The sequence below is a fragment of the Ranitomeya variabilis genome, chromosome 2, assembly GCF_051348905.1.
Source record: "Ranitomeya variabilis isolate aRanVar5 chromosome 2, aRanVar5.hap1, whole genome shotgun sequence".
Lineage (NCBI taxonomy): Eukaryota > Metazoa > Chordata > Amphibia > Anura > Dendrobatidae > Ranitomeya > Ranitomeya variabilis.
This window is the reverse complement of record NC_135233.1, coordinates 140,687,805-140,709,626: the sequence shown is the minus strand read 5'-3', so window position 1 is coordinate 140,709,626 and position 21,822 is coordinate 140,687,805. Positions and strand designations below refer to the sequence as shown.

Here is a 21,822-nt window from a genome sequence, read left to right as displayed (position 1 = left end):
ATATTTATTTCCTTTTTTTTTTTCTTTATTTAGGGATTTTAAAAAACATATTTTTACACTTTGTAATTTTAAAAAAAACTTTTTTGCATTGTCCCAGACGCTCACAAGCCACCTTGCCTGCAGCACCCGGAAGGACCTCACGGCCATCTTGATGCCAGGGGTCTCCATGGAGACCATCAGGACAACACGATCGCATTGCTTTTTCCGGAGTGAAGCGCGCAGGGGGGTTAAATGCCAGTGATCGGTGCTATCACCTATCGGAGGCGTTGCTGCGGGGTATCAGCTCTCATACAGAGTTGACACCCGCACGCGACTGAGGCCACGCGATCACCGCACCATACATATACTTCTCTTTGCGGGAACACACCTCTCGCAGAGCAGCACATGTACGGCGCATGTTGGGAAGGGGTTAAGAAGAAATTCTGACCTTGGTGATACCCAACTGTTTACCCCACTACTCATATATTCCCATTGATATTCCAATTGTTTTCATTTTCGGTATCAGCCTTATGTGTGGCACTGTGCTAAATTCCTTTGAAAAGTCCAAATAGACAACATCCATGCCCTTACCCTGGTTTATATTTTAACTTACCTCCTCATAGAATCTGATCAGATTAGTTTGAAAGGACCGATTCCTCATAAACATATGCTTATGCTGGGTAATAATAAGGCTATTTTTTATTGAGAAACTCCAAGGTAGTATCTCTTAGAAAACACTTAAAGAAAGTCTCTGAGGTTAGCTTTTCTTGGAAAACTATGTAGGAAAGTCTGTGTGGTTAGCTAGGCAATTAGGATAATGCCTGATTTTTTTAAAGATCAAAAGTCACAATTTTCTCTCAATAAGGAGGGTGGAGTAAAAAGCTCTAGACAGAAATTATATGCTGTGTCTAAAGATGTGCTGAGTTTAACAAACATTATGCAACAATTTGATAAATTTGGCTCAAATAGAAGCAACGCGACCACAAATAAAACTGACTTTAAACATACCTTTATGAGAAATTCTCTACCATGAGCGCCCTGAAATCTGCAAAGTAATTGCAATATGTAAGTTGTAATTTAGACAATTATTTGATATATTAATTGAAGTGGTAACAGAGATTGAGTTTTACTGAAATTTTTGTTGATTAACTGTAAATATCCCCCCTCCCTCCGCAGTGTATCTTAGGACGCAGAGATTGACAGATCAGTCATCCAATCTGGTTCAGAGGCATGCTGAGCTGTCTGTGCAGTGATTGACAGCTCGGCCATCCAATTTGAGATTGGGGGTTGCTGATCTCTCGTCAGGTGCTCCTTGTTCCCTCGAATATTCTGCTGCTTAACTGGGCTGGCAGTCCCAGATAGCTGCCAGCCATAGCTTCAGCTCTGTGGGGTTTGTTTTCTCTGTGCCTAGTGCTTTGCTCGTTGATCTATCGCTGCCTTAACTTGAACCTCGTTCTGACCAGCCATTTGCCTAATACCTTTGCTCTGATCCACTCTCCTTCTGGTATTTTGACTTCTGACCGTGACCTGAGTACGCCATTGTATCTTCCCTCTGTTTATGACGTACCCTTCTGGCTATTGACCTCGGACTCCTTGACTATCCCGACTCACAGCTTGTCCGTGAGAGGTGACTCAGCATCACATTAATAATAAGAAGCCTGCATCTAAATATATGCTTTATTAGTCTTTAGAATTGGGATGGGCACATCTGGAGATTATGCAGGTTTAGTGTGCAGGTTCTGGGATAAATAATTTCTAAATCCTTCATGTTGACATCATGGCCATCAATAAAGTCAAACAGGGTGGTACTGTGAAAATGTGCTATACTTATGGTTTTTCATTTCTGTTCTGAATTTTCACTTCTTAATTTGCTGAAATTCTTATATTTTTCCCATTTGGCTCCAGCTTTTATGTTGTCCATATGTCACTTGTTTTCGCTGGAAAAACGCTAAAATCGTGTACAGCAATTTGCTATGTTTTGTAGCAATATTATTGGTGTTCTTGCATTCCTGAGGTGCCAGTTGGTACTAAAAAGTCTAATGCAAATTGTGGAGTAAATTACATACAAGGAGTCTTGATATGTAGCATTTGTGTTGTCGGTTGGATTGTTTGGTTTTTGTTTTAAATGTCCTTGGTCTGACTATGACATTTCTATAACCTGCTAGTATGTTCTTCCCAGCCATAAACATTTGGCGATGTTATTTCTGACAGTACACTGGAGCGTTGCTGAATGAATAATGTCTGTAACCTAATTTATTTACTACGTTTTCATTGTAAATCTCATATAGGAAGTGCATTTCAATCCTTTCATGGCATCACTCAAAGAAATAAAAATCTTTGTCTTCTTCTCTAAATTCCTTTTCCTAACTTAGATATACCGTAATTTATCTTGTTCTATTTCTATAGATTATAATGCCCCCTGCTGTACCTACCGAGCAGATGACATTTTGGGGAAAGGTAGCTTTATATTTACTGTGTCGGTTCAATATTACAACATTGTATGTATTCCTTTCACATAATCATCAGGTGTCATCTTGTACATTAAATTAGGGTTTATGTGTATTGTTACAGAAGATCTACCAGCAGAAGACTTGAACGGATCATTGAATAAATTAAAGACAGAATGGAACAACACTAACAACCAAATTCAAGAACTTAATAAGGGAATTTTGTACCAGGACTCTATTACCGCTTTTTTCAAAGAGTTAGATAATCTGGAAGAAAAGCTACGGCAGCAGGAGGACTGGTTGAATTCCCAGCCATTACCATCTCAGGAGCTTCCACTGCAATCACTTATGGAGTCTAGACAGGTAAACTTGTTGACATAACCAAAGATGTCAACTTTTCTCAGGGTGTCAAAGTCCTGGTACAACTGCTCTTCACCCCTCCTGGGAACATCTGCACCCCTCTCCACAATGCCCCACCCCAGAAATCCCACTTGTGACCCTACATCCTTCCGGCCCAGGAGTCCTGGGACAGTTGCCAACTATGCATTACAATCAGTATATGCTATTTGTATTGTTATATCTAGGGGACATTGCACCTTTCGGAATAATAGATTTCAACACTTTTTTCAATGTTTATTAAGCTTTTCTGGGCATATTAAAAAGCCACAAAACATTAACTAACAGCGAATATTTGGACGCTGTGCGTAATGCCATCATTAGGGTGTTTACACACAGTGTGTCTTAAATGCTTCAGAAAAATGCCTGCAGTATACTTTATTCTTCCTAAAATGTCTTCTTTGTAGAATTTTTCAATAAAAAATATTCTATGTATAAATAGTGGTGGTTTCAAAGTGGAAATTGCTAAAAGAATGGGCAGGTCACTTCTTTTAGCTGCTGCATGGCTTTCGAAGCCTTAAGCTGTAAAAGAAGTTACAAAAGATGGAACATTTGTTGGGCAGATAGCAATTATTTTTAACGTTTATTGAGTGCTTTTTCAGGCTGTTCCAGGTTGAATCCACCTGAAAAATACGCTGTTTGCACATCCCCCTAAGGTGCTCTTTAAACCAATAAAAGGGATACTTTTTGTTTTTATATGTGTCTCTCTTAAAGCTTTACAAATACAGTGTGCCTACGTGCCAGAGTGAATTCCCAGTACCACTTTTGCACCTAGAAACACCTCTCAATGGGAATGCTGTTACATATGTTAATAAAGCACAAATCCATCTAGTTCAACTGTATCCAACAAGTTTCACCCTGCAATTATTCTATTAAATGGTCATTCCCATCCCAGCCTTTTATGTAGAGAAGAGAATAACTTTGGCCAAGTGCTGGCCATAGGAGGCTGCTTCATGGAAACAGCGAATTGTGTAACCTGCCTGAAAAAGCTCTAAATAAACGCTAAAAAAAATGAACATAAGCGCTGTAATGTAAAAACTCCTTCCTGTTCATTTGAGTCAGTGGCCAAAAACATTGCAAAAAGTTGCCAAATCTACTATTCAGTACAAAAGACCCTAGCAAGTCCTGAGGCTTCATGCTCCTGAAAAAGTTGCCGGTTTCACACAAACGTCAAAAAGACGTCTGCACATACCCTTATACCGTCTCCATAACTCCAGAGTTAAAGAAATGGCATAGCTCACTATGATGTTGACATGGCTCCTATTAATTTTTACTGGAGATACAGATACAACTTATAGCAAACAATGAGAGTTTTTTTTTTAAGTTTTAGCTCAATGGGGCTCTCTAGGTATAAAAATGAATAAAATTAAGTAATTATAAATTAATTCCTGAATACGTTTAACTAGCAAATCACACTTGTTTTATCTAGAAGGATAATCACTGTAGTACATTAAAATAGGCGCTCCCTTGTTACGCTGATAGGAACCTGTCCTGGAACGTTAAAAGGACAGGTGTATAGTAAGATGTGCTCCCAGTGGATATTCTGAACTAATTCTGGAAATACTAGGGTAAGAAGACTCCACTCACACTGCTATCTACCATGTCTATCTGATCTAATACTGGAGATACTATGGACGTTGAGGTAAGAAGCAGCTGCTCATACTGCTTTCCACCCTGTCTTTCTAATCTGATACTGGAGATACCTGGAGGGCTGAGGGTGAGAAGATGCCACTCACACTGTTGTTATCACTGGCTATCTGATCTAATACTGGAGATACTAGGGGTGTTGAGGTAAGAAGCTGCTCACACTGCTGTCCACCCTGTCCTTCTAATCTGATACTGGAGATACCTGGGGGGCTGATGGTGAGACGATGCCACTCACACTGTTGTCATCACTGGCTATCTGATCTAATAGTGGAGATACTAGGTGTGTAGAGGTAAAAAGAGGTAAGAAGAGGCTGCTCACGCTGCTGTTCACCCTATTCTTCTGATCAGTTACTGGAGATACCAGGGGGTCTGAGGGCTGAGGATGAGAAGATGCCACTCACACTGCTGTTCACCCTGTCCTTCTGATCAGTTACTGGAGATACCAGGGGGTCTGAGGGCTGAGGATGAGAAGATGCCACTCACACTGCTGCCCACCCTGGCTATCTGATCCAATAGTGGAGATACTAGGTGTGCGGAGGTAAGAAGAGGCTGTTCACACTGTTGTCCACCCTGGCTATCTGATCCAATAGTGGAGATACTAGGTGTGCGGAGGTAAGAAGAGGCTGCTCACACTGCTGTCCACCCTGGCTATCTGATCTAATAGTGGAGATACTAGGTGTGCGGAGGTAAGAAGAGGCTGCTCAAACTGCTGCCCACCCTGGCTATCTGATCCAATAGTGGAGATACTAGGTGTGCGGAGGTAAGAAGAGGCTGCTCACACTGCTGTCCACCCTGGCTATCTGATCTAATAGTGGAGATAATAGGTGTGCGGAGGTAAGAAGAGGCTGCTCACACTGCTGTCCACCCTGGCCATCTGATCTAATAGTGGAGATACTAGGTGTGCGGAGGTAAGAAGAGGCTGCTCAAACTGCTGTCCACCCTGGCTATCTGATCCAATAGTGGAGATAATAGGTGTGCGGAGGTAAGAAAAGGCTGCTCACACTGCTGTCCACCCTGGCCATCTGATCTAATAGTGGAGATACTAGGTGTGCGGAGGTAAGAAGAGGCTGCTCACACTGCTGTCCACCCTGGATATCTGATCTAATAGTGGAGATACTAGGTGTTCGGAGGCAAAAAGAGGCTGCTCACACTGCTGTCCACCCTGGATATCTGATCTAATAGTGGAGATACTAGGTGTGCGGAGGTAAGAAGAGGCTGCTCACACTGCTGTCCACCCTGGATATCTGATCTAATAGTGGAGATACTAGGTGTGCGGAGTTAAGAAGAGGCTGCTCACACTGCTGCCCACCCTGGCTATCTGATCCAATAGTGGAGATACTAGGTGTGCGGAGGTAAGAAGAGGCTGCTCACACTGTTGTTATCACTGGCTATCTGATCCAATAGTGGAGATACTAGGTGTGCGGAGGTAAGAAGAGGCTGCTCACACTGCTGTCCACCCTGGCTATCTGATCTAATAGTGGAGATACTAGGTGTGCGGAGGTAAGAAGAGGCTGCTCACACTGCTGTCCACCCTGGCTATCTGATCTAATAGTGGAGATACTAGGTGTGCGGAGGTAAGAAGAGGCTGCTCACACTGCTGTCCACCCTGGCTATCTGATCTAATAGTGGAGATACTAGGTGTGTGGAGGTAAGAAGAGGCTGCTCACACTGCTGTCCACCCTGGCTATCTGATCTAATGGTGGAGATACTAGGTGTGCGGAGGTAAGAAGAGGCTGCTGACACCTCTGTCCACCCTGGCTATCTGATCTAATAGTGGAGATACTAGGTGTGCGGAGGTAAGAAGAGGCTGCTCACACCTCTGTCCACCCTGGCTATCTGATCTAATAATGGAGATACTAGGTGTGCGGAGGTAAGAAGAGGCTGCTCACACCTCTGTCCACTCTCTTTCCGAATGCTGTATGGCTGCTGTGACCTGGAGATATCCTTTACCACATACTGTTAAGCTGTCTCCATACTACAGCAGGGTAGCTTTCTACTGCACATGCTTACAGGTACATGTATAGTTAGCATTCTAGGAGAGGTTTATGTCAGTGTAATAAGTTGCTACTTAAATGTACTATAGTGATTACCCCTCTCGGTAAAACAAGTGTGATTTGCTAATTGAATGTATTTAATGGGAATCTGTCAGCAGGTTTTTGCTATGTAATCTGAGAGCACCTTGATGTAGTGGAAGAGACCCTGATTCCAGTGATGTAACTTTCTAGGCTGTTTTTTTGCTCTTTTAAAACAATCAGTGTTTTAGCAAAAGGAGATTACCACTACAGGACATGCTGCGTTGTGCCTCATAGTCCAACCTCACCCCCAGCACTGATTAGCAGCTTTCTGTCACTATACATTTTACACTGAAAGCTGCCAATTAGTGCTGTTGTCAGGGTTTTACAATCTGCTAAATCTGCAGCAGAGTTAATTATAACAAGTAAACTAAGTGATACAACGCTGGAACCAGGGTTTCAGTCCCTGTGTCATGTTGCAGTCAGATTACATAGCGAAAACCTGCTCATAGATTCCCTTTATTATTTTTTTATTGCATAAAATATACACCGTAGTACAGTTCTATATTTGTGTAATGTTACAGCTTTTCATCACTCTGGTTTCGTTACTCTAATGTGATATTCTTGCTCACAGCTGCGACTGGACAGATTTCGAGATCTTTACACACAAGTCGAAGATTTGCGATCACAATCATTGTCATTAGGTTCCCAGCCAGATGCTCCTACTTTTCTTGAAGGAAGTTTAAATAGTATCAGCGGCAACTATGGGAGAGTAAAAAGTCAAATGGAAAGAGAAGTGGAACACTTTCAGAAAGGTTGGTCAGCGGTTCCATGTATCATTTCATTAGAGGGATTCAATGACAAACTCAGTTATTGCTCATATTAAAAGTATGCATTATCGATCATTGAACAATGTCTGGGTCCAATATAATCCATAAATAGCAACAAAATAATGTAACAATTGTAATTTTAACCTTCCAGCTTTGGAACACCAACCCAGTCAGCAGTACCTGGACACCCGGAAAGCATTAAAAGAAATATTAATGGATTGTCAGCACAAACTACAGTCACAATTAACAGGTCTCTGCGATCCAATGACTGCAGATCAAGCTCTGCAACAGGCTAAGGTGAGTTGTTGTAGTGTAAGTTTGTATTTTATTACCACCATGAATAGATGTTGCATTATTTGATTGATATGAAAGACATCCGTGTATATCATCCAAAAGTGTCCACACAGGTAAATAGCTAGCTGAGGTCTTAGGGGTCTTTACCTGATTCTGACTATGACGCTCAGCATTTTCCCACAATCTATAATACTACCTCTAAAATGAATCTGCTGAAATGTGCTGGATCATGCCAAGTTTTGTAAAGCAAGTGAATTGATCGAGAAGGTAGGCAAAGAGACAACAGCTTCTCTCTGCATCTTGGGACTCTGGACAAAAAAAAATTGCGATGTAGAAGATCACAGCCTTTTGTTTTTTACCAAAATGTCGCTTTATGATTTCATCTAACAGTACAATAATTCAGTAGTATTCCAGTAAATACACTCATCAACATTGACATTGCAAAAACAAGAAATACAGGCCATAAAGTTATGTAAATCTAGGAAGTAGCTGGTATCGCTAGGATCTGAAAATTATCATATTTTCCAGCACCTTATTCCAATCTGTGGCAAGTTGGAGGGGTATAAAGCCCAGATTGAAACCAGATTTTTTATAGCCACATGAAATCTCAAATAATCTGATCTAGTCTTGTAGAATGATTGTGCCGTGCCAACTATTTGTAATGAGACAGTTGTCACTTTTTCTTCCCGACTGAGAGGGGTAGAATACTTGACCTAAGAGATCTTGGTTTATCATATCGGCAGATCAGGTCAGCACCATTCAGTGTTCCGTGATTGGGAGGAAAAAAAAATTGTAATGACCGCAAAGATGCACTGACACGAACCTCTGCACGGATGGACCATCATATCACATGCCAAGCCCAAGTCATCAAACAGTGCCTACACAAACCATGAGAAGGCGTTTCTACAAAGCCAGACATCCAGCTACAAATGTTCCATTGGCTTCATGCCACCGCTCTCAAGGGCTATTATAGTGTTGACCAAGACAGCGATGTAGGGTGGAACAGAGGTCTATCGTCTTCAAGAAGTTTCCTGTTTTTATCTTAGAAGCAATGATAGCTGGAAATTGGTCTACAGATGGCGTTGGCTATGCCATGGCCATAAAGAGGCATTCTTGAAGGGACTGTGGTGTAGGGAGTCATATGATAGCCCTACCTCTCTCATCTTTGTTCCAGGTATGCCAACAGCATGGCGTTACGTAGCTTTGGTAGCTTAACCAGTTCTAGAGCTATTCCACCAAAATGTTTCAGGACTTTCTTAGCATGACAACACCAGGCCGCATGTTGCTCGTGCTACTGTTAGCAGCGTACATGGTCTGTGCTACCATGACCAGCAGCGTCTCTAGACTTGTCTCCCACAAGCACATCTGTAATGTCATTGGTCAGCAATTGTGAAGGGAGCTGCCAGCAGCTGATCTTGAGGATCTGCCCAAGTGCATTCAGCGTGGTAGAAGATTCCTCAGACAACCGTAAAGGTACCTTCACATTAAGCGACGCTGCAGCGATAGCGACAACGATGCCGATCACTGCAGTGTCGCTGTTTGATCGCTGGAGAGCTGTCACACAGACCGCTCTCCAGCGACCAACTATGCCGAGGTCCCCGGGTAACCAGGGTAAACATCGGGTTACTAAGCGCAGGGCCGCGCTTAGTAACCCGATGTTTACCCTGGTTACCAGCGTAAAATGTAAAAAAAACAAACACTACATACTTACATTCGCGTCCCCCAGCGTCCGCTTCCTGCTCTGTACCTTTAATAACCTCATTGATAACATGCCAAGGTGTGTAATTTTGTGTACTTCTGCACTTGGCACTCATTCTTGATAGTAAATAAATTGAGATGTTTTAAAAATGTTGTTTCCATTTTTGTATAATTTACATATCATCAATATGTCAATCCATCCTGTGATTTCCAGAACTCCATGGAGTTCCTTGGTGTTGCAATTTCAAAGTTGAGGAGTGTATTAACCAAAAGAAACCCCTTACCAAACAATTATCCACGTTAAATTATATTATTTAAGTGAAGTGTTTGCAACATAACACCTGGCAGTCCTCATCAGAATGGAGACCTAATTGGAAGAAGTCACTTGGTGAATAATGGGAAGTTTTTGTATTTGTTTTATTCTTGCTTCTTCCCTAACTATGAAGTTTTTAGTTTTTTTTTATTCTACTCTATGGTTCCAAAAATATTCTTTTTATGGTGTTTACCAAGAGGGCAGTGCTCAAAGGATTTTCTGGCTGTATTTCAGAAAATGATTGTGCTCGTGTGTCGTGGTCATTCCATTGGTAAATTGTGCAAAATTTTGTGTCTCTGTCACAAATTAGAATAGCTGCATCTGTCTCCCATTGAGATAAATAGGATGTGACCGTTGCATCGAAGTGACGATGAGCTGCAACTTTGGAACAATCAAGGGTACAGAGGCATGAAATTCACATAAAGAAATCTTTTATTTGTAAGCTTCCGTCACATGACTGCACCAATGCGTGAGAAAGCGTGAAAAGATTAAGAAAGGGAATTATTTTCCATTTTCTGTCTTCTTAAATTATATAACTCTCTGTAAAATATATTAAAAGAAAAGATTGCTGGAAAATATCTAATTCTTTAAGAAAGACAGTGTCTCATTGTCCATTATAGTTTTCTTTTATTTGCATGGGTTCTAAGCATGTTTTTCATGGGTAGACATTCAATCTCCCAACAAATGCCTGAGCTGTTGTCTGCTTGGGACAATAGATTCATTATTACAATCAGGTTATTATTGTACATAGCCAGAGTGTCACCATGGGCCTTACTGTACGGAATGGTGTTGCCATAACACATTTACATCTTTTTCTTATGGAGCTTTTATATTCTGTATTTGTAAATAAAAATGTCTTTGTCAGTATCTTTCTATCAATCAATCTGTTAAGACCCTAACATGAGAAGTACGAGTAAAGCCATATATAAGTGCAAAAGTAAACAACGTTATTGAAAAATAGCTAAAAACATATAAAAATTACAGTACAAGGAATCCATACAAGAACCAGATGAAAGGAAAAATAGGCAGGACAGTTATAGGCCCCAAGAGATGGCAAAACGCAGAAGGGCATGCATGAAGGAAGAATTACTTACTCATCATTGCTTCATGCATGGCCATCGTCATTGTGCCATCTCTTGGGAACTCTAACTGTCCTTCCCATTTTCCTGCTATCTATCTATCTATCTATCTATCTATCTATCTATCTATCTATCTATCTATCTATCTATCTATCTATCTATCTATCTCATATCTATCAATCTAGCTATATTACATCTTTCTTTCTATCTATCTCTATCTGTCTATATCTATCTATCTGTCTATCTATCTATGCATTTCATATCTCTATATCTATCTATGTATTTCATATCTATCTATCTATTTCATATCTCTATATCTATGTATTTCATATCTATCTATCTATCTATCTATCTATCTATCTATCTATCTGTCTATCTATCTATTTCATATCTATCTATCTACAGTATCTTTCTATCTCTTTCATATCTATCAATCTATCTATATCACATTTTTCTATCTATTTCATATCTATCTAACATTTAGCATCTTTTTCTAATTGCTGCGGTTTTTTATTCAATGTATTTATCAAACATAAGTGCAATCTTAAAAATAAAAGTCAATTCTTCTTTGTCTTATCAGAATCTTACACAGACATTAGAAAGCCAGAAACCAGGTATTGACAAGCTTTACGCAGAAACCAGGCTTCTTGAGAAACGAGCTCCGGAAGACAAAACTATAATCTACATGAATGAGTGTAGAGACATCGAAGAACAGTGGAGCAAACTGAAGAGTATTTGTGCTGATCACGTCTACATTCTAGAAGATATTTCCTCTAAACTGAAAGCATTTGAGGTAAAGTAAAATGTGACCCGAGGAGATTACAAACTTCATCCCAACAAGTTAAGACCCCTTTATAAACTAGGAGGCTGTCCGCTGGACGATGCTTTGGCTGATCGTTTGACCGACTGCTGTCTTAGCCGAATTTTCCAAACACTGGAGCGCTCCTGTGTTCTCTATTAGAAAGTCTCCAGCTGACACATAAGTCAGCGGATTATATCTGGGAGAACATTGTGATCGGAAATCCAAAATTGGACATAGCCAGTCGACCTGTCCCTCAAACATTAGGTGGCCAGCACCACCATACCTATTGCATTGTTAGCCAAACCTGTCGTCGGGTTCAGCCAACATTAGTTTAATGTGTATGGGGGCCTATACTTCAGAGAAATTGTGGGAACTGTAGGCATTACTTAATGTGATGAAATGTTAAGCCTTCATGCAGTAGCGTATTACAGAGATTTTCTTACCAGGAAGAACCAGCATGTGGAAGCTTGTGGGGGCAAAAACAAAGTGAGGCCTTTGAACCTCTTTCATACGTTCATGGAAATCAACGTTCAATCAAATCACAATTGTCTCTGCTGACATTTACTGGGAAGGAAATGTTTTCTCTGATGTTGTTTTCATAATAAGGTCAAGTAGAATATACGTCTAATGTTGGTTTTCGGTTCTCATTTCATTATCATCTCCATCTCCCCATGAGTGTCTTTGTGCAGTAGATAAAAATACGATTTCCTGACTATTTCCCTTTCTTTTACCTGGCTGCATATCATTTAAATTAATTGCTACTATTAAATGGAAATGTGATAAAATGATAATTCTGTTCATTTCTCTGTTCTTGGAGATGACAGGAGTCTGAAAGACATTTCAGGGATAAAATAATTAATGCCCTGACTGAAAACTTTGGTATTGGTAAAGCTGTAAACTAATAAGAAAGAAACAGACTTAATCATTTAAATCAAGCAAAAGTTGTTGTTTGAAATAAGTTTTTGACTATTACAAGAGTTATTGTAAAAGAAGGAGTCAAGATATTGTCAGACATGCTGAAATATTAACTAAAGAGATACCATAATTTATTATTTCGGATAATTTTGAGCTGATTGACGACTGTTACTCTTTGGCTCCTTTGTCAGGGGTATAATTAGCAAGGTTCGTCAGTCAGATCTGCTGCTGTATATAGTTTCACTTATTGAGGGCAAGTAGAGACTATGAAGGCGATAACTGGGAGAGGCACTGTATAGCGGCAAAAAGCGAAGGGTATGTGCACATGGTAAGTATTTGGTGCAGAAATTTCTGCCCCATTTTTGCATCTCTTGGCAGGAAAAACGCAGCTGTAAAAACGTGCATTTTTTACTTGCATTTTTGTTGCAGATTTTTCCCCACTTATTAGTATCTGTGAAATCTGCAGCAAAAACGCTGAAAGAGCTGACATGCAGCAGAGTTAAATCTGCAAGTCACAAATAAGCAGCGCGTGCACAAGACCTCAGGATTCTCATTCACTTTGCTGGCATCAGGATACTCTTTGGGTTTTCTCTAAAATCTGCACTGAAAAAACGCAAGGTGTGCACCCATCCTAAGAGGCGAAGGAAGGGATGACAAGACATGTGGATAGAGTGGAGGCCATTATTAGCATAACCTTTTAGATTCATAGACTCTCTTGCTGCTAATAATGCCCACATTTTAGTGGGGCTCCTTCCAATTCCTCCCTCCTTATGTTCCTTTCCTTTACAGCCTATCATTTTGTCTTATTTAGTCTCATTAGTCAGGCTGCTCATATTTTAATCAGTGATTATATAATGTCGAGAGCTCAGGGAGAATTTGGATTCTGTTCCTGTCCTACACGGCATTTAGGCTAAAATCAAATTTCAGATCAAACAGTTTGGCTCATGAAAGTAAGCATCACAATGGCTGTGGACTCTCTACCAGTGATATTTTCTATTGTTCATTTTAAAACAAAATGCAAAATGAATCAACTTTCTTAATAGTATTCTCAACTAAAAATCTTATAATTTTGCGCAACTTGTCCATAGAGATAGCTGAGCTTCTGTTTCTGACATAGTTCCAACAATACACTGATTCTGGCAGTCTGGGCTTTGTGGCTTCTCTCTGCTTCTACCTTCTCTGCGTTCTCCATTGTATGAGAGGGAAGAAAGCATAGAAGTCTTCAGAGAGGGTGGCTCAAACAGACTGTGCTGTATAAGACGATACAAATTAGAAAAGGACATATCCAAGAGGACAGAATATGACAAGCTATATACTAGTATAAAAAGAAAGGAGTGCCCCATGGCAGACTATGCATTGGAAGGGGGATGGCTCATAGACTTCTCATCATTAGTATTGGTCACGGGTTGCTGAGTTTAAAGCAGAATTGTAATTATTTGTGCTGGTACAAAGTTGGTAAAGGCACTAGCAGTAGCATTCTGGGCACACAAATCTCACCTCCTGAATGTCTTACCTGGACAGACTAGTAAACATGAAATAATGTCTAAAACTAGAAGCAGGTAGCAAATTGGATGTAATAACATAGCAAAATTAATTGAACACCAAAGATTGCAGGCCCAAATTTAGTGCATCTTTTTGTACTGAAAGTAATCACTGTCATGTAAAAATATTATTTTTTATATCAAAGGAACTTAGCCATTAAAGTCAAGTATCTTGAAATCAGAAGTACTGCTCAGTTCTCTTAAAGTGCAGTGTTTTATGATGACTATAGTGGAATTACGTATATGAGTCATTATTGTTTTATTTTTGCCTGAAGGGAATAGTTTGATTGTATCTCATATTTTCTTATTTATCCAGACCGAGTCAAAGTCTGTACAGAAATGGATCGGTGAGGCGAAAGAATTTGTTCTAAACCAACACACAGCCTCCTCAGATTCTGAAGGGCTACAGAAACAGCTGGACCAGTGCATGGTAACGTATCCAACTCTATCATATGAATGATTCAGAGTTCTTCATTGTTTTTCTTATCTTCCCCAGAATTTTATAAAGCAGTATGTTTAAAAAAAAAATGGAGTATACAGGGTAATCATATTTCTTGAATGCATTCTTTTATGTTTAATTTTCAGTTAAGTCCAGAGATTTTCTTTTTTATGATCTTTTCGTTTATGCAACCCTTCCAATCCTACAGTACACTCATGCAAATGAGCTCTCTTCCAGAAAAAGGAAAGGAAGTTATTTCTCTAGTCCCACCTATTGCAGGTAGCTATCCTATAAGTCTCGGTTTCCAATACCCAATGCAACAGTGATCTGTGTTCATCTGACACAACTGATGTCAAAACTGCATCAGTTTTCATCCACCATTTTTTTTTTTTTACTAGTTTCTACTGAAAAATAATTGCGTTGGATTGAAAACACAGTAAGTATCATTTTGGGATCCAACTCCTTGAAGTGTCTGGTGCAACGATGTCATAGAAAACAGAGAGAAAAAAAACACAATAGCAGATACCGTATATACTCGAGTATAAGCCGACCCGAGTATAAGCCGACCGCCCTAATTTTGCCACAAAAAACTGGGAAAACTTAATGACTCGAGTATAAACCTAGGGTGGGAAATGCAGCAGCTACTGGTAAATTTCAAAAATAAAAATAGATACCAATAAAAGTAAAATTAATTGAGACATCAGTAGGTTAAGTGTTTTTGAATATCCATATTGATTTAGGAGCCCCATATAATGCTCCATACAGTTCATGATGGGCCCCATAAGATGCTCCATATTAAAATACGCCCCATATAATGCTCCATATACAAATGTGCCACATATAATGCTCCATGCAGTTCATTATGGCCCCATAAGATCCTCCATATAACAATGTGCCACATATAATGCTCCATGCAGTTCATTATGGCCCCATAAGATGCTCCATATACAAATGTGCCACATATAATGCTCCATGCAGTTCATTATGGCCCCATAAGATGCTCCATATACAAATATGCTCCATATAATGCTCCATACAGTTCTGTATGGCCCCATAGATGCTCCATATACAAATATGCCCCATATAATGCTCCATACAGTTCAGTATGGCCCCATAGATGCTCCATATAACAATGTGCCACATATAATTCTGCTGCTGCAATTAAAAAAAAAATGACATACTCGCCTCTCCTCAGCGTCCCGTCTCTCCGCACTGACTGTTCAGGCAGAGGGCGGTGCGCACACTAATACGTCATCGCTCCCTCTGACCTGAACAGTCACTGCAGAGGATGCGGAAGACGGAGAGGCGCCGACGCTGGAACGAGGGACAGGTGAATATGAAATACTCACCTGCTCCCGGCGCGGTCCCTGGCAGCTTCTCCCGGACAGATGGTCTCCGTGAGCCGGCAGCTTCTTCCTCTGTTCAGCGGTCACTGGTACCGCTCATTACAGTAATGAATATGCAGCTCCACCCCTATGGAAGTGGAGTCCATATTCATTACTTTAGGAGACCATGGGACATACAGGGACCGCGTCAGGAGTGCCAGGAGCAGGTGAGTATGTGACCGTCGTCGCTCCCCCTCACCCGCCGAACCCCCGCCTTCCATGACTCGAGTATAAGCTGATTTTTTGGGGCTGAAAATCTTGGCTTATACTCGAGTATATACGGTAAATAGAAGCAAAGTTTAAAGTCAATGCCCTACCCTTTAACAAATCTTATAAGACAAGTGAAACCAGAGTCTTATGGAGAGTACTACGCAACTAGTTCCAGTTTTCTTCTGGAGGAGAGCTAATTTGCATACCTTTATAGCAGGGAGCATTGCATATTTCAAAAGGAAAAATAGTATTCTGTAATTCTTTATTAATTTTGCAATTATAGCACAACAGTTTTGCTTTCATAGAATGAGCTGTAAAGTATTGTGAATACTAATTAAATACTATTAATCAAATAACTTTTTTTTATTATTTGCAAGTGAAAAGCACATGTAGCAGAAATCAGAGGAGTTTTATATTTTTGTGGCAGAGGTGTCTGAAAATTAGGAAACTCCTGATTTTGCTGTAGGTTTGATAGCTGTACATTTCCCTCCACTCTGAATAACAAAGAAGGGTCCTAAAAGAGACCTCTATACTCTGTGACATTGATAATTTGTAATAGAACATATGAAAAGGTTATATCTTAAAGGGAATCTGTCAGCAGGATTTCATCCTCCAAAACTATATATGCATGTAGCTCTTTTAGAGACAGGTCCAGCAATACCTTTACATGGCCAGTTCACTCCTCCGTTACTGAGAAATCAGCATTTGAATTGATATGCAACTGAGGATGAAGAGCTGTTTGTAGCCACTCCAGCTCTATTCTCCTCCCACTGTCACCTCCCCTGATTGATTGACAGCCTCTGTGTTGTATGACTTCAGGCAATGGAGCCATCTGTCAAGCAGGAGGAGTTGGCGCTGGATGGGGAATAGAGCTGGAGTGACAGAGGCTTCAGATTTGACATAGTCCTTAGGCCTCATTTGCATATCAATTAGAACACTGATTTCTCAGTAAGAGTATGTGCACACATTAAGTATTTGTTGCAGTCATTAGAATGGGTGAAAAACGCTGCAAAAACACTGAAAGAATTGACATGCTGCAGATTTGAAGGTACTTAAATCTGAAAGAAAACAGTATGGTATGCATCATGTGCATGAGATTTCAGAAATCTCACTTGGCAGGGACACTAAAATGCTGCATTTTTCTTGGAAAAAATGTGGTGAAAACGCGATATGTTCACATACCCTAATGGAAGACGAATATCTGGGTTAAAAACGTTGAGCAGGTGCTTTGTGGTTGGCTTCTATGTCCACCAAGCCACAGCAGATACACCTTTTCTCCTGGTGTTTAGTTTCTGTTATCCTTGCTTCAGCATTTTTAGGTTAACAGGTGTCTTCATTTCCTCATTTGTATGCCCTATCGCCTGTTGGGTGCGGCTTTATATACTTTTTGCTGCTGGTGATAATCTCATTTGGATGTCCAGCCATACTGCTGTAGTTTAAGCCAGTCAGTGAAAGATCAGCTATGGTTTATCTCACTGCTGTTTACATTTTTTACCCTGCACCCATCTTCTATTTCTTTTTAGGAAGTAGGCGGCATGGTTCGTGGTTTATTTTACTCACTTTGGGATCTCATTCTATTCTGCACATTTTCCCCTCTGTAGGTAGTTTGCACTCTGCTCTGCCCTCTGATGCTTTAGAAGGATCGTGAAGCCCTTGACAGCCTTTCAGGCAGCATAGATCCGAGTTACCATCTTCTTGTCTGTGGTTAGGATTATCTCAGCTCACTCGGGAACTACTATGGACTGCGGGTCAGGATTTCTAGTCTGTATAGGAATTGGCAGGGTCAGTTGCTGTTTTTAGTATATTACCTTTTTTCCCGAGTAACTTGCTACACTATCATAACACCATGTAAAGTTATTGGACTTGTCTTTGAAAGAGCTGCGTGCACATATAAATAATTTGAGGTGTCAAACTTTACGGACAGATTCCCTTCTATTAGACAATCCCTAAACCATATTGTTAGATTTTCTCTACATTTGCTGATCTGTAGTTTTCAGCCCCTAAACATTTAATGGTTTGAAATTACTCAGTTTTAGATTGTGAAATATTTGTGAATGGAAATGGTCATGGCAACACCAGATGTAAAAATAGCATACAATTTGGGTCATGGATATGCCTTACAAATATAGAATTGGCTTGTTTTAGCCACTCAGGGCTTGAGCCTATTTTTGTGTTGTCCAGATGACTTGTGCTAATTTCGGCTTCATCTCTGTAGGCTCTTGTCAACGAAATGGAAGCTGTGGAAGGATGTTTAAGCAAGCTGAACGATGCAGAATCGGGACTTAAAAACCACTCTGATACAATGATCCACACATGGGTAGTGCCTAGACTCACTGACCAGCAGGCCCAATGGGAGAGACTAAGCAAACAGGTAAAAGAGACATCCGTCCTAGAGCTGAAATATGCTAAAGAACATGCATCAGGTCACACATGGAGACCAGAAACTATTGAAAATAGAGGGTTGTCTATAGCTGCCTGCTACTGATAATTGTACTAGTCAACTTTTTATTTGATTGGGACCATTTTTGTCTCATGTGCAATAATCACATATTGCGGAATGTGAAAATGAATATGGCATTGCTGTCTGCAAATATTTCTGAAATGTTGAAAAGAATTTCAAGAAACTTCAGATCTCATCATAAGTATGTAAAAGTACTATTGCTATGTCCTAGGAGCACTATGTCATTAAAGTAGCTGGCACTATGATCATGCAGAGATTGAAAATCATTTGTCTTGAATCAGTTCTAAAAATTGTAAAAAGTCTTATTGCTGTTTGTGTGGATTTTTTCTTCATGTACCTATGTTGGCAACGTCTTGCAATATGGTTATAGTTCAGTTGTTCTTGGCACTTTCCACAAACACAAGTTTCTAGCTATAAGTCAGATTTCCTTCTGTTTGCTTCTAAGGTGATTCATCAGATGAACAGGTTGTCCGAAAGTCAAGAGAAGGCAGTAAATTTAAAGAAGGACTTGGCAGAGATGCAAGAATGGATGACACAAGCTGAAGAGGAATATTTGGAAAGGGATTTTGAGTACAAGTCTCCAGAAGAGCTTGAGAGTGCAGTTGAAGAAATGAAAGTAAGCAACAAAGAACAGACAAAGGGGAATTAGTCACAGAATTTTTCAGAGGATAAAATACCATAATACAGAATTATTATTATTATTATTACGCGCAAAAAGTAAAATTAGTTGAAATGTAAAATCTTCTTCAGACCTAATAAATCATCCTTTCATTAACCTCTTGGACTAGAGAAAATACAAGAGAAAATATTTCTGCTGTATTAACCCTATTCCTCCCTCCCTTCCGAAGAAAAATGCATATATGACAGAGCTGAGCCAGAATGTTTTATAAAGTTTTCCCATAATGGTGAATTCCTGTCTAGACCTACAGAGAAACCGTCAGCTTTAGTGATATCTGTATATTAACAAATTATTGTATTTATGAAATAAAAATTCTGGAACATATTTTCTTATACAGCTCCTCTGTTATTCCTCTAACCTTTGATCAAACTGTTTACTGAAAATTCCAGATATTCTTAGTACTTTTCTTGAAGATTACCAGTTTTTTTACTCCCCCACTTTATGTAAGAAGAAGTAGACATCAGTTTTTATTATGCTTTAAAATAACCTTTTTTTTAGAGAGCGAAAGAGGATGTGTTACAGAAAGAGGTGCGAGTGAAGATCTTGAAAGATAACATTATGACTATGGCTGCCAAGAGGCCAGCTGGAGGCCAAGATTTAACAGTAGAGCTAAAAGAAGTTCTGGACAACTATCAACTTCTGTGTAATAGGATCCGAGGAAAGTGCCACACGCTAGAGGTACATTAATATCCATTGTGCTGGTTTACATTGTGGAATCACTCTATCCACTATTCTATGTATTCAACTGCTACCATTTATTTCTGTTGGGTTACATCAGTGGAAAATTTCCATCTTCCATTTACTCACAGATATTTGTCTAATTTTTTTTTAGATGTGTATTTTTAAGACAGAGACAAAATTAGTTCTTTACTTTGACTTGAATATACAGTGGGGAAAAAAAGTATTTAGTCAGCCACCAGTTGTGCAAGTAGACCACAACTATAAGAATCAAAATGAGAAAACAAATCCAGAAAATCACCTTGTCTGATTTTGCAATATTTATTTTGCAAATTATGGTGGAAAATAAGTATTTGGTTATTAACAAAAGTTCATCTCAATATTTTGTTATATATCCTTTGTTGGCAATGGCAGAGGTCAAACGTTTTCTGTAAGTCTTCACAAGGTTGGCACACACTGTTGTTGGTATGTTGGCCCATTCCTCCATGCAGATCTCCTCTAGAGCAGTGATGTTTTGGGCCTGTCGCTGGGCAACACGGACTTTCAGTTCCCTCCAAAGGTTTTCTATGGGGTTGAGATTTTGACACTGGCTAGGCCACTCCAGGACCTTCATATGCTTCTTACGAAGCCGCTTCTTCTTCATTGCCTTTGCTGATGGAAGGTGGTTTGCACTCAAATCTCACGATACATGGCCCCATTCATTCTTTCATTCACACGGATCAGGTGTCCTGGTCCCTTTGCAGAGAAACAGCCTCAAAGCATGATGTAGCCACCCCCATGCTTCACAGTAGGTATGGTGTTCTTTAGATGCAACTCAGCATTCTGTCTCCCCCAAACACGATGAGTTTTGTTTCTACCAAATAGTTTTACTTTGGTCTCATCAGACCATATGAAATTCTCCCAATAATCTTCAGGATAATTAAAATGCTCTTTAACAAACTTCAGACGGGCCCGGACATGTACTGGCTTAAGCAGGGGGACACGTCTGGCTCTGCAGGATCTGAGTCCCTGGCGGCGTAGTATGTTACAGATGGTAACCTTTGTTACGGTAGTCCCAGCTCTATGCAGGTCATTCACTAGGTCCCCCTGTGTGGTTCTGGGATTTTTGCTCACCATTCTAGTGATCATTTTGACCCCACGGGGTGAGATCTTGCGTGGAGCCCCAGATCGAGGGAGATTATCAGTGGTCTTGTTTGTCTTCCATTTTCTTATTATTGCGCCGACAGTTGATTTAATCACACCAAGCTGCTTGCCTATTGCAGATTCAGTCTTCCCAGCCTGGCGCAGGGCTACAATTTTGTTTCTGGTGTCCTTCGACAGCTCTTTGGTCTTCACCATAGTGGAGTTTGGAGTGTGACTGTTTCAGGTTGTGGACAGGTGTCTTTTATACTGATAACATGTTCAAACAGTTGCCATTACTACAGGTAATGAGTGGAGGACAGAGGAGCCTCTTAAAAAAGAAGTTACAGTTTCATGAATTCTTTCATGTTCTTAGGTGACCAAATACTTATTTTCCACCATAATTTGCAAAATAAATCTTGCAAAATCAGACTAGGCGTTTTTCTGGATTTGTTTTCTCATTTTGACTCTCATAGTTGCGGTCTACCTATGATGTCAAATACAGGCCTCTCTCATCTTTTTAAGTGGGAGAACTTGCACAATTGGTGGCTGCCTAAATACTTTTTTCCCCACTGTAAGTTAGAAATGTATTAAGAGCATAACGTGATATAACGTAAATGTACATTCAAACCAAACTTATAGAATGATAAAAGAAAGTAAAAATGAGTTTAGTTTCCCCTGTTCTATGTGAGTAGCAACTTATTTGGGTATAAGTATAATTCTATAAAAACTAGTTTAAATCTACATAAAAAGTGTAGAAAATGTACACATTTTTTGCTTGTCTTAGTTGGTACAGATTTTTCATTAATGTATTTGTTTGATTTATGTACCGTATTTTGCGGATTATAAGACACACCCCAAATTTTGAGAAAAATAGGAAAAAAACTTTTTTTTAATA

The 21,822-nt window shown here is 39.9% G+C and overlaps 1 protein-coding gene across 2 annotated transcripts in view; it reads left to right on the top strand.

The window, feature by feature from the left end:
* UTRN (utrophin) overlaps positions 1 to 21,822 on the top strand; it is an 846,507-nt gene that overhangs the window by 207,520 nt on the left and 617,165 nt on the right. For both annotated transcript variants that reach the window (XM_077283030.1, XM_077283029.1), the window contains exons 20-27: positions 2,551 to 2,789; positions 7,116 to 7,296; positions 7,463 to 7,608; positions 11,276 to 11,488; positions 14,270 to 14,383; positions 18,203 to 18,358; positions 18,894 to 19,064; positions 19,626 to 19,805. In XM_077283030.1, coding sequence (XP_077139145.1) covers positions 2,551 to 2,789; positions 7,116 to 7,296; positions 7,463 to 7,608; positions 11,276 to 11,488; positions 14,270 to 14,383; positions 18,203 to 18,358; positions 18,894 to 19,064; positions 19,626 to 19,805 — 1,400 coding nt within the window. The remainder of the gene's footprint in view (positions 1 to 2,550; positions 2,790 to 7,115; positions 7,297 to 7,462; positions 7,609 to 11,275; positions 11,489 to 14,269; positions 14,384 to 18,202; positions 18,359 to 18,893; positions 19,065 to 19,625; positions 19,806 to 21,822) is intronic.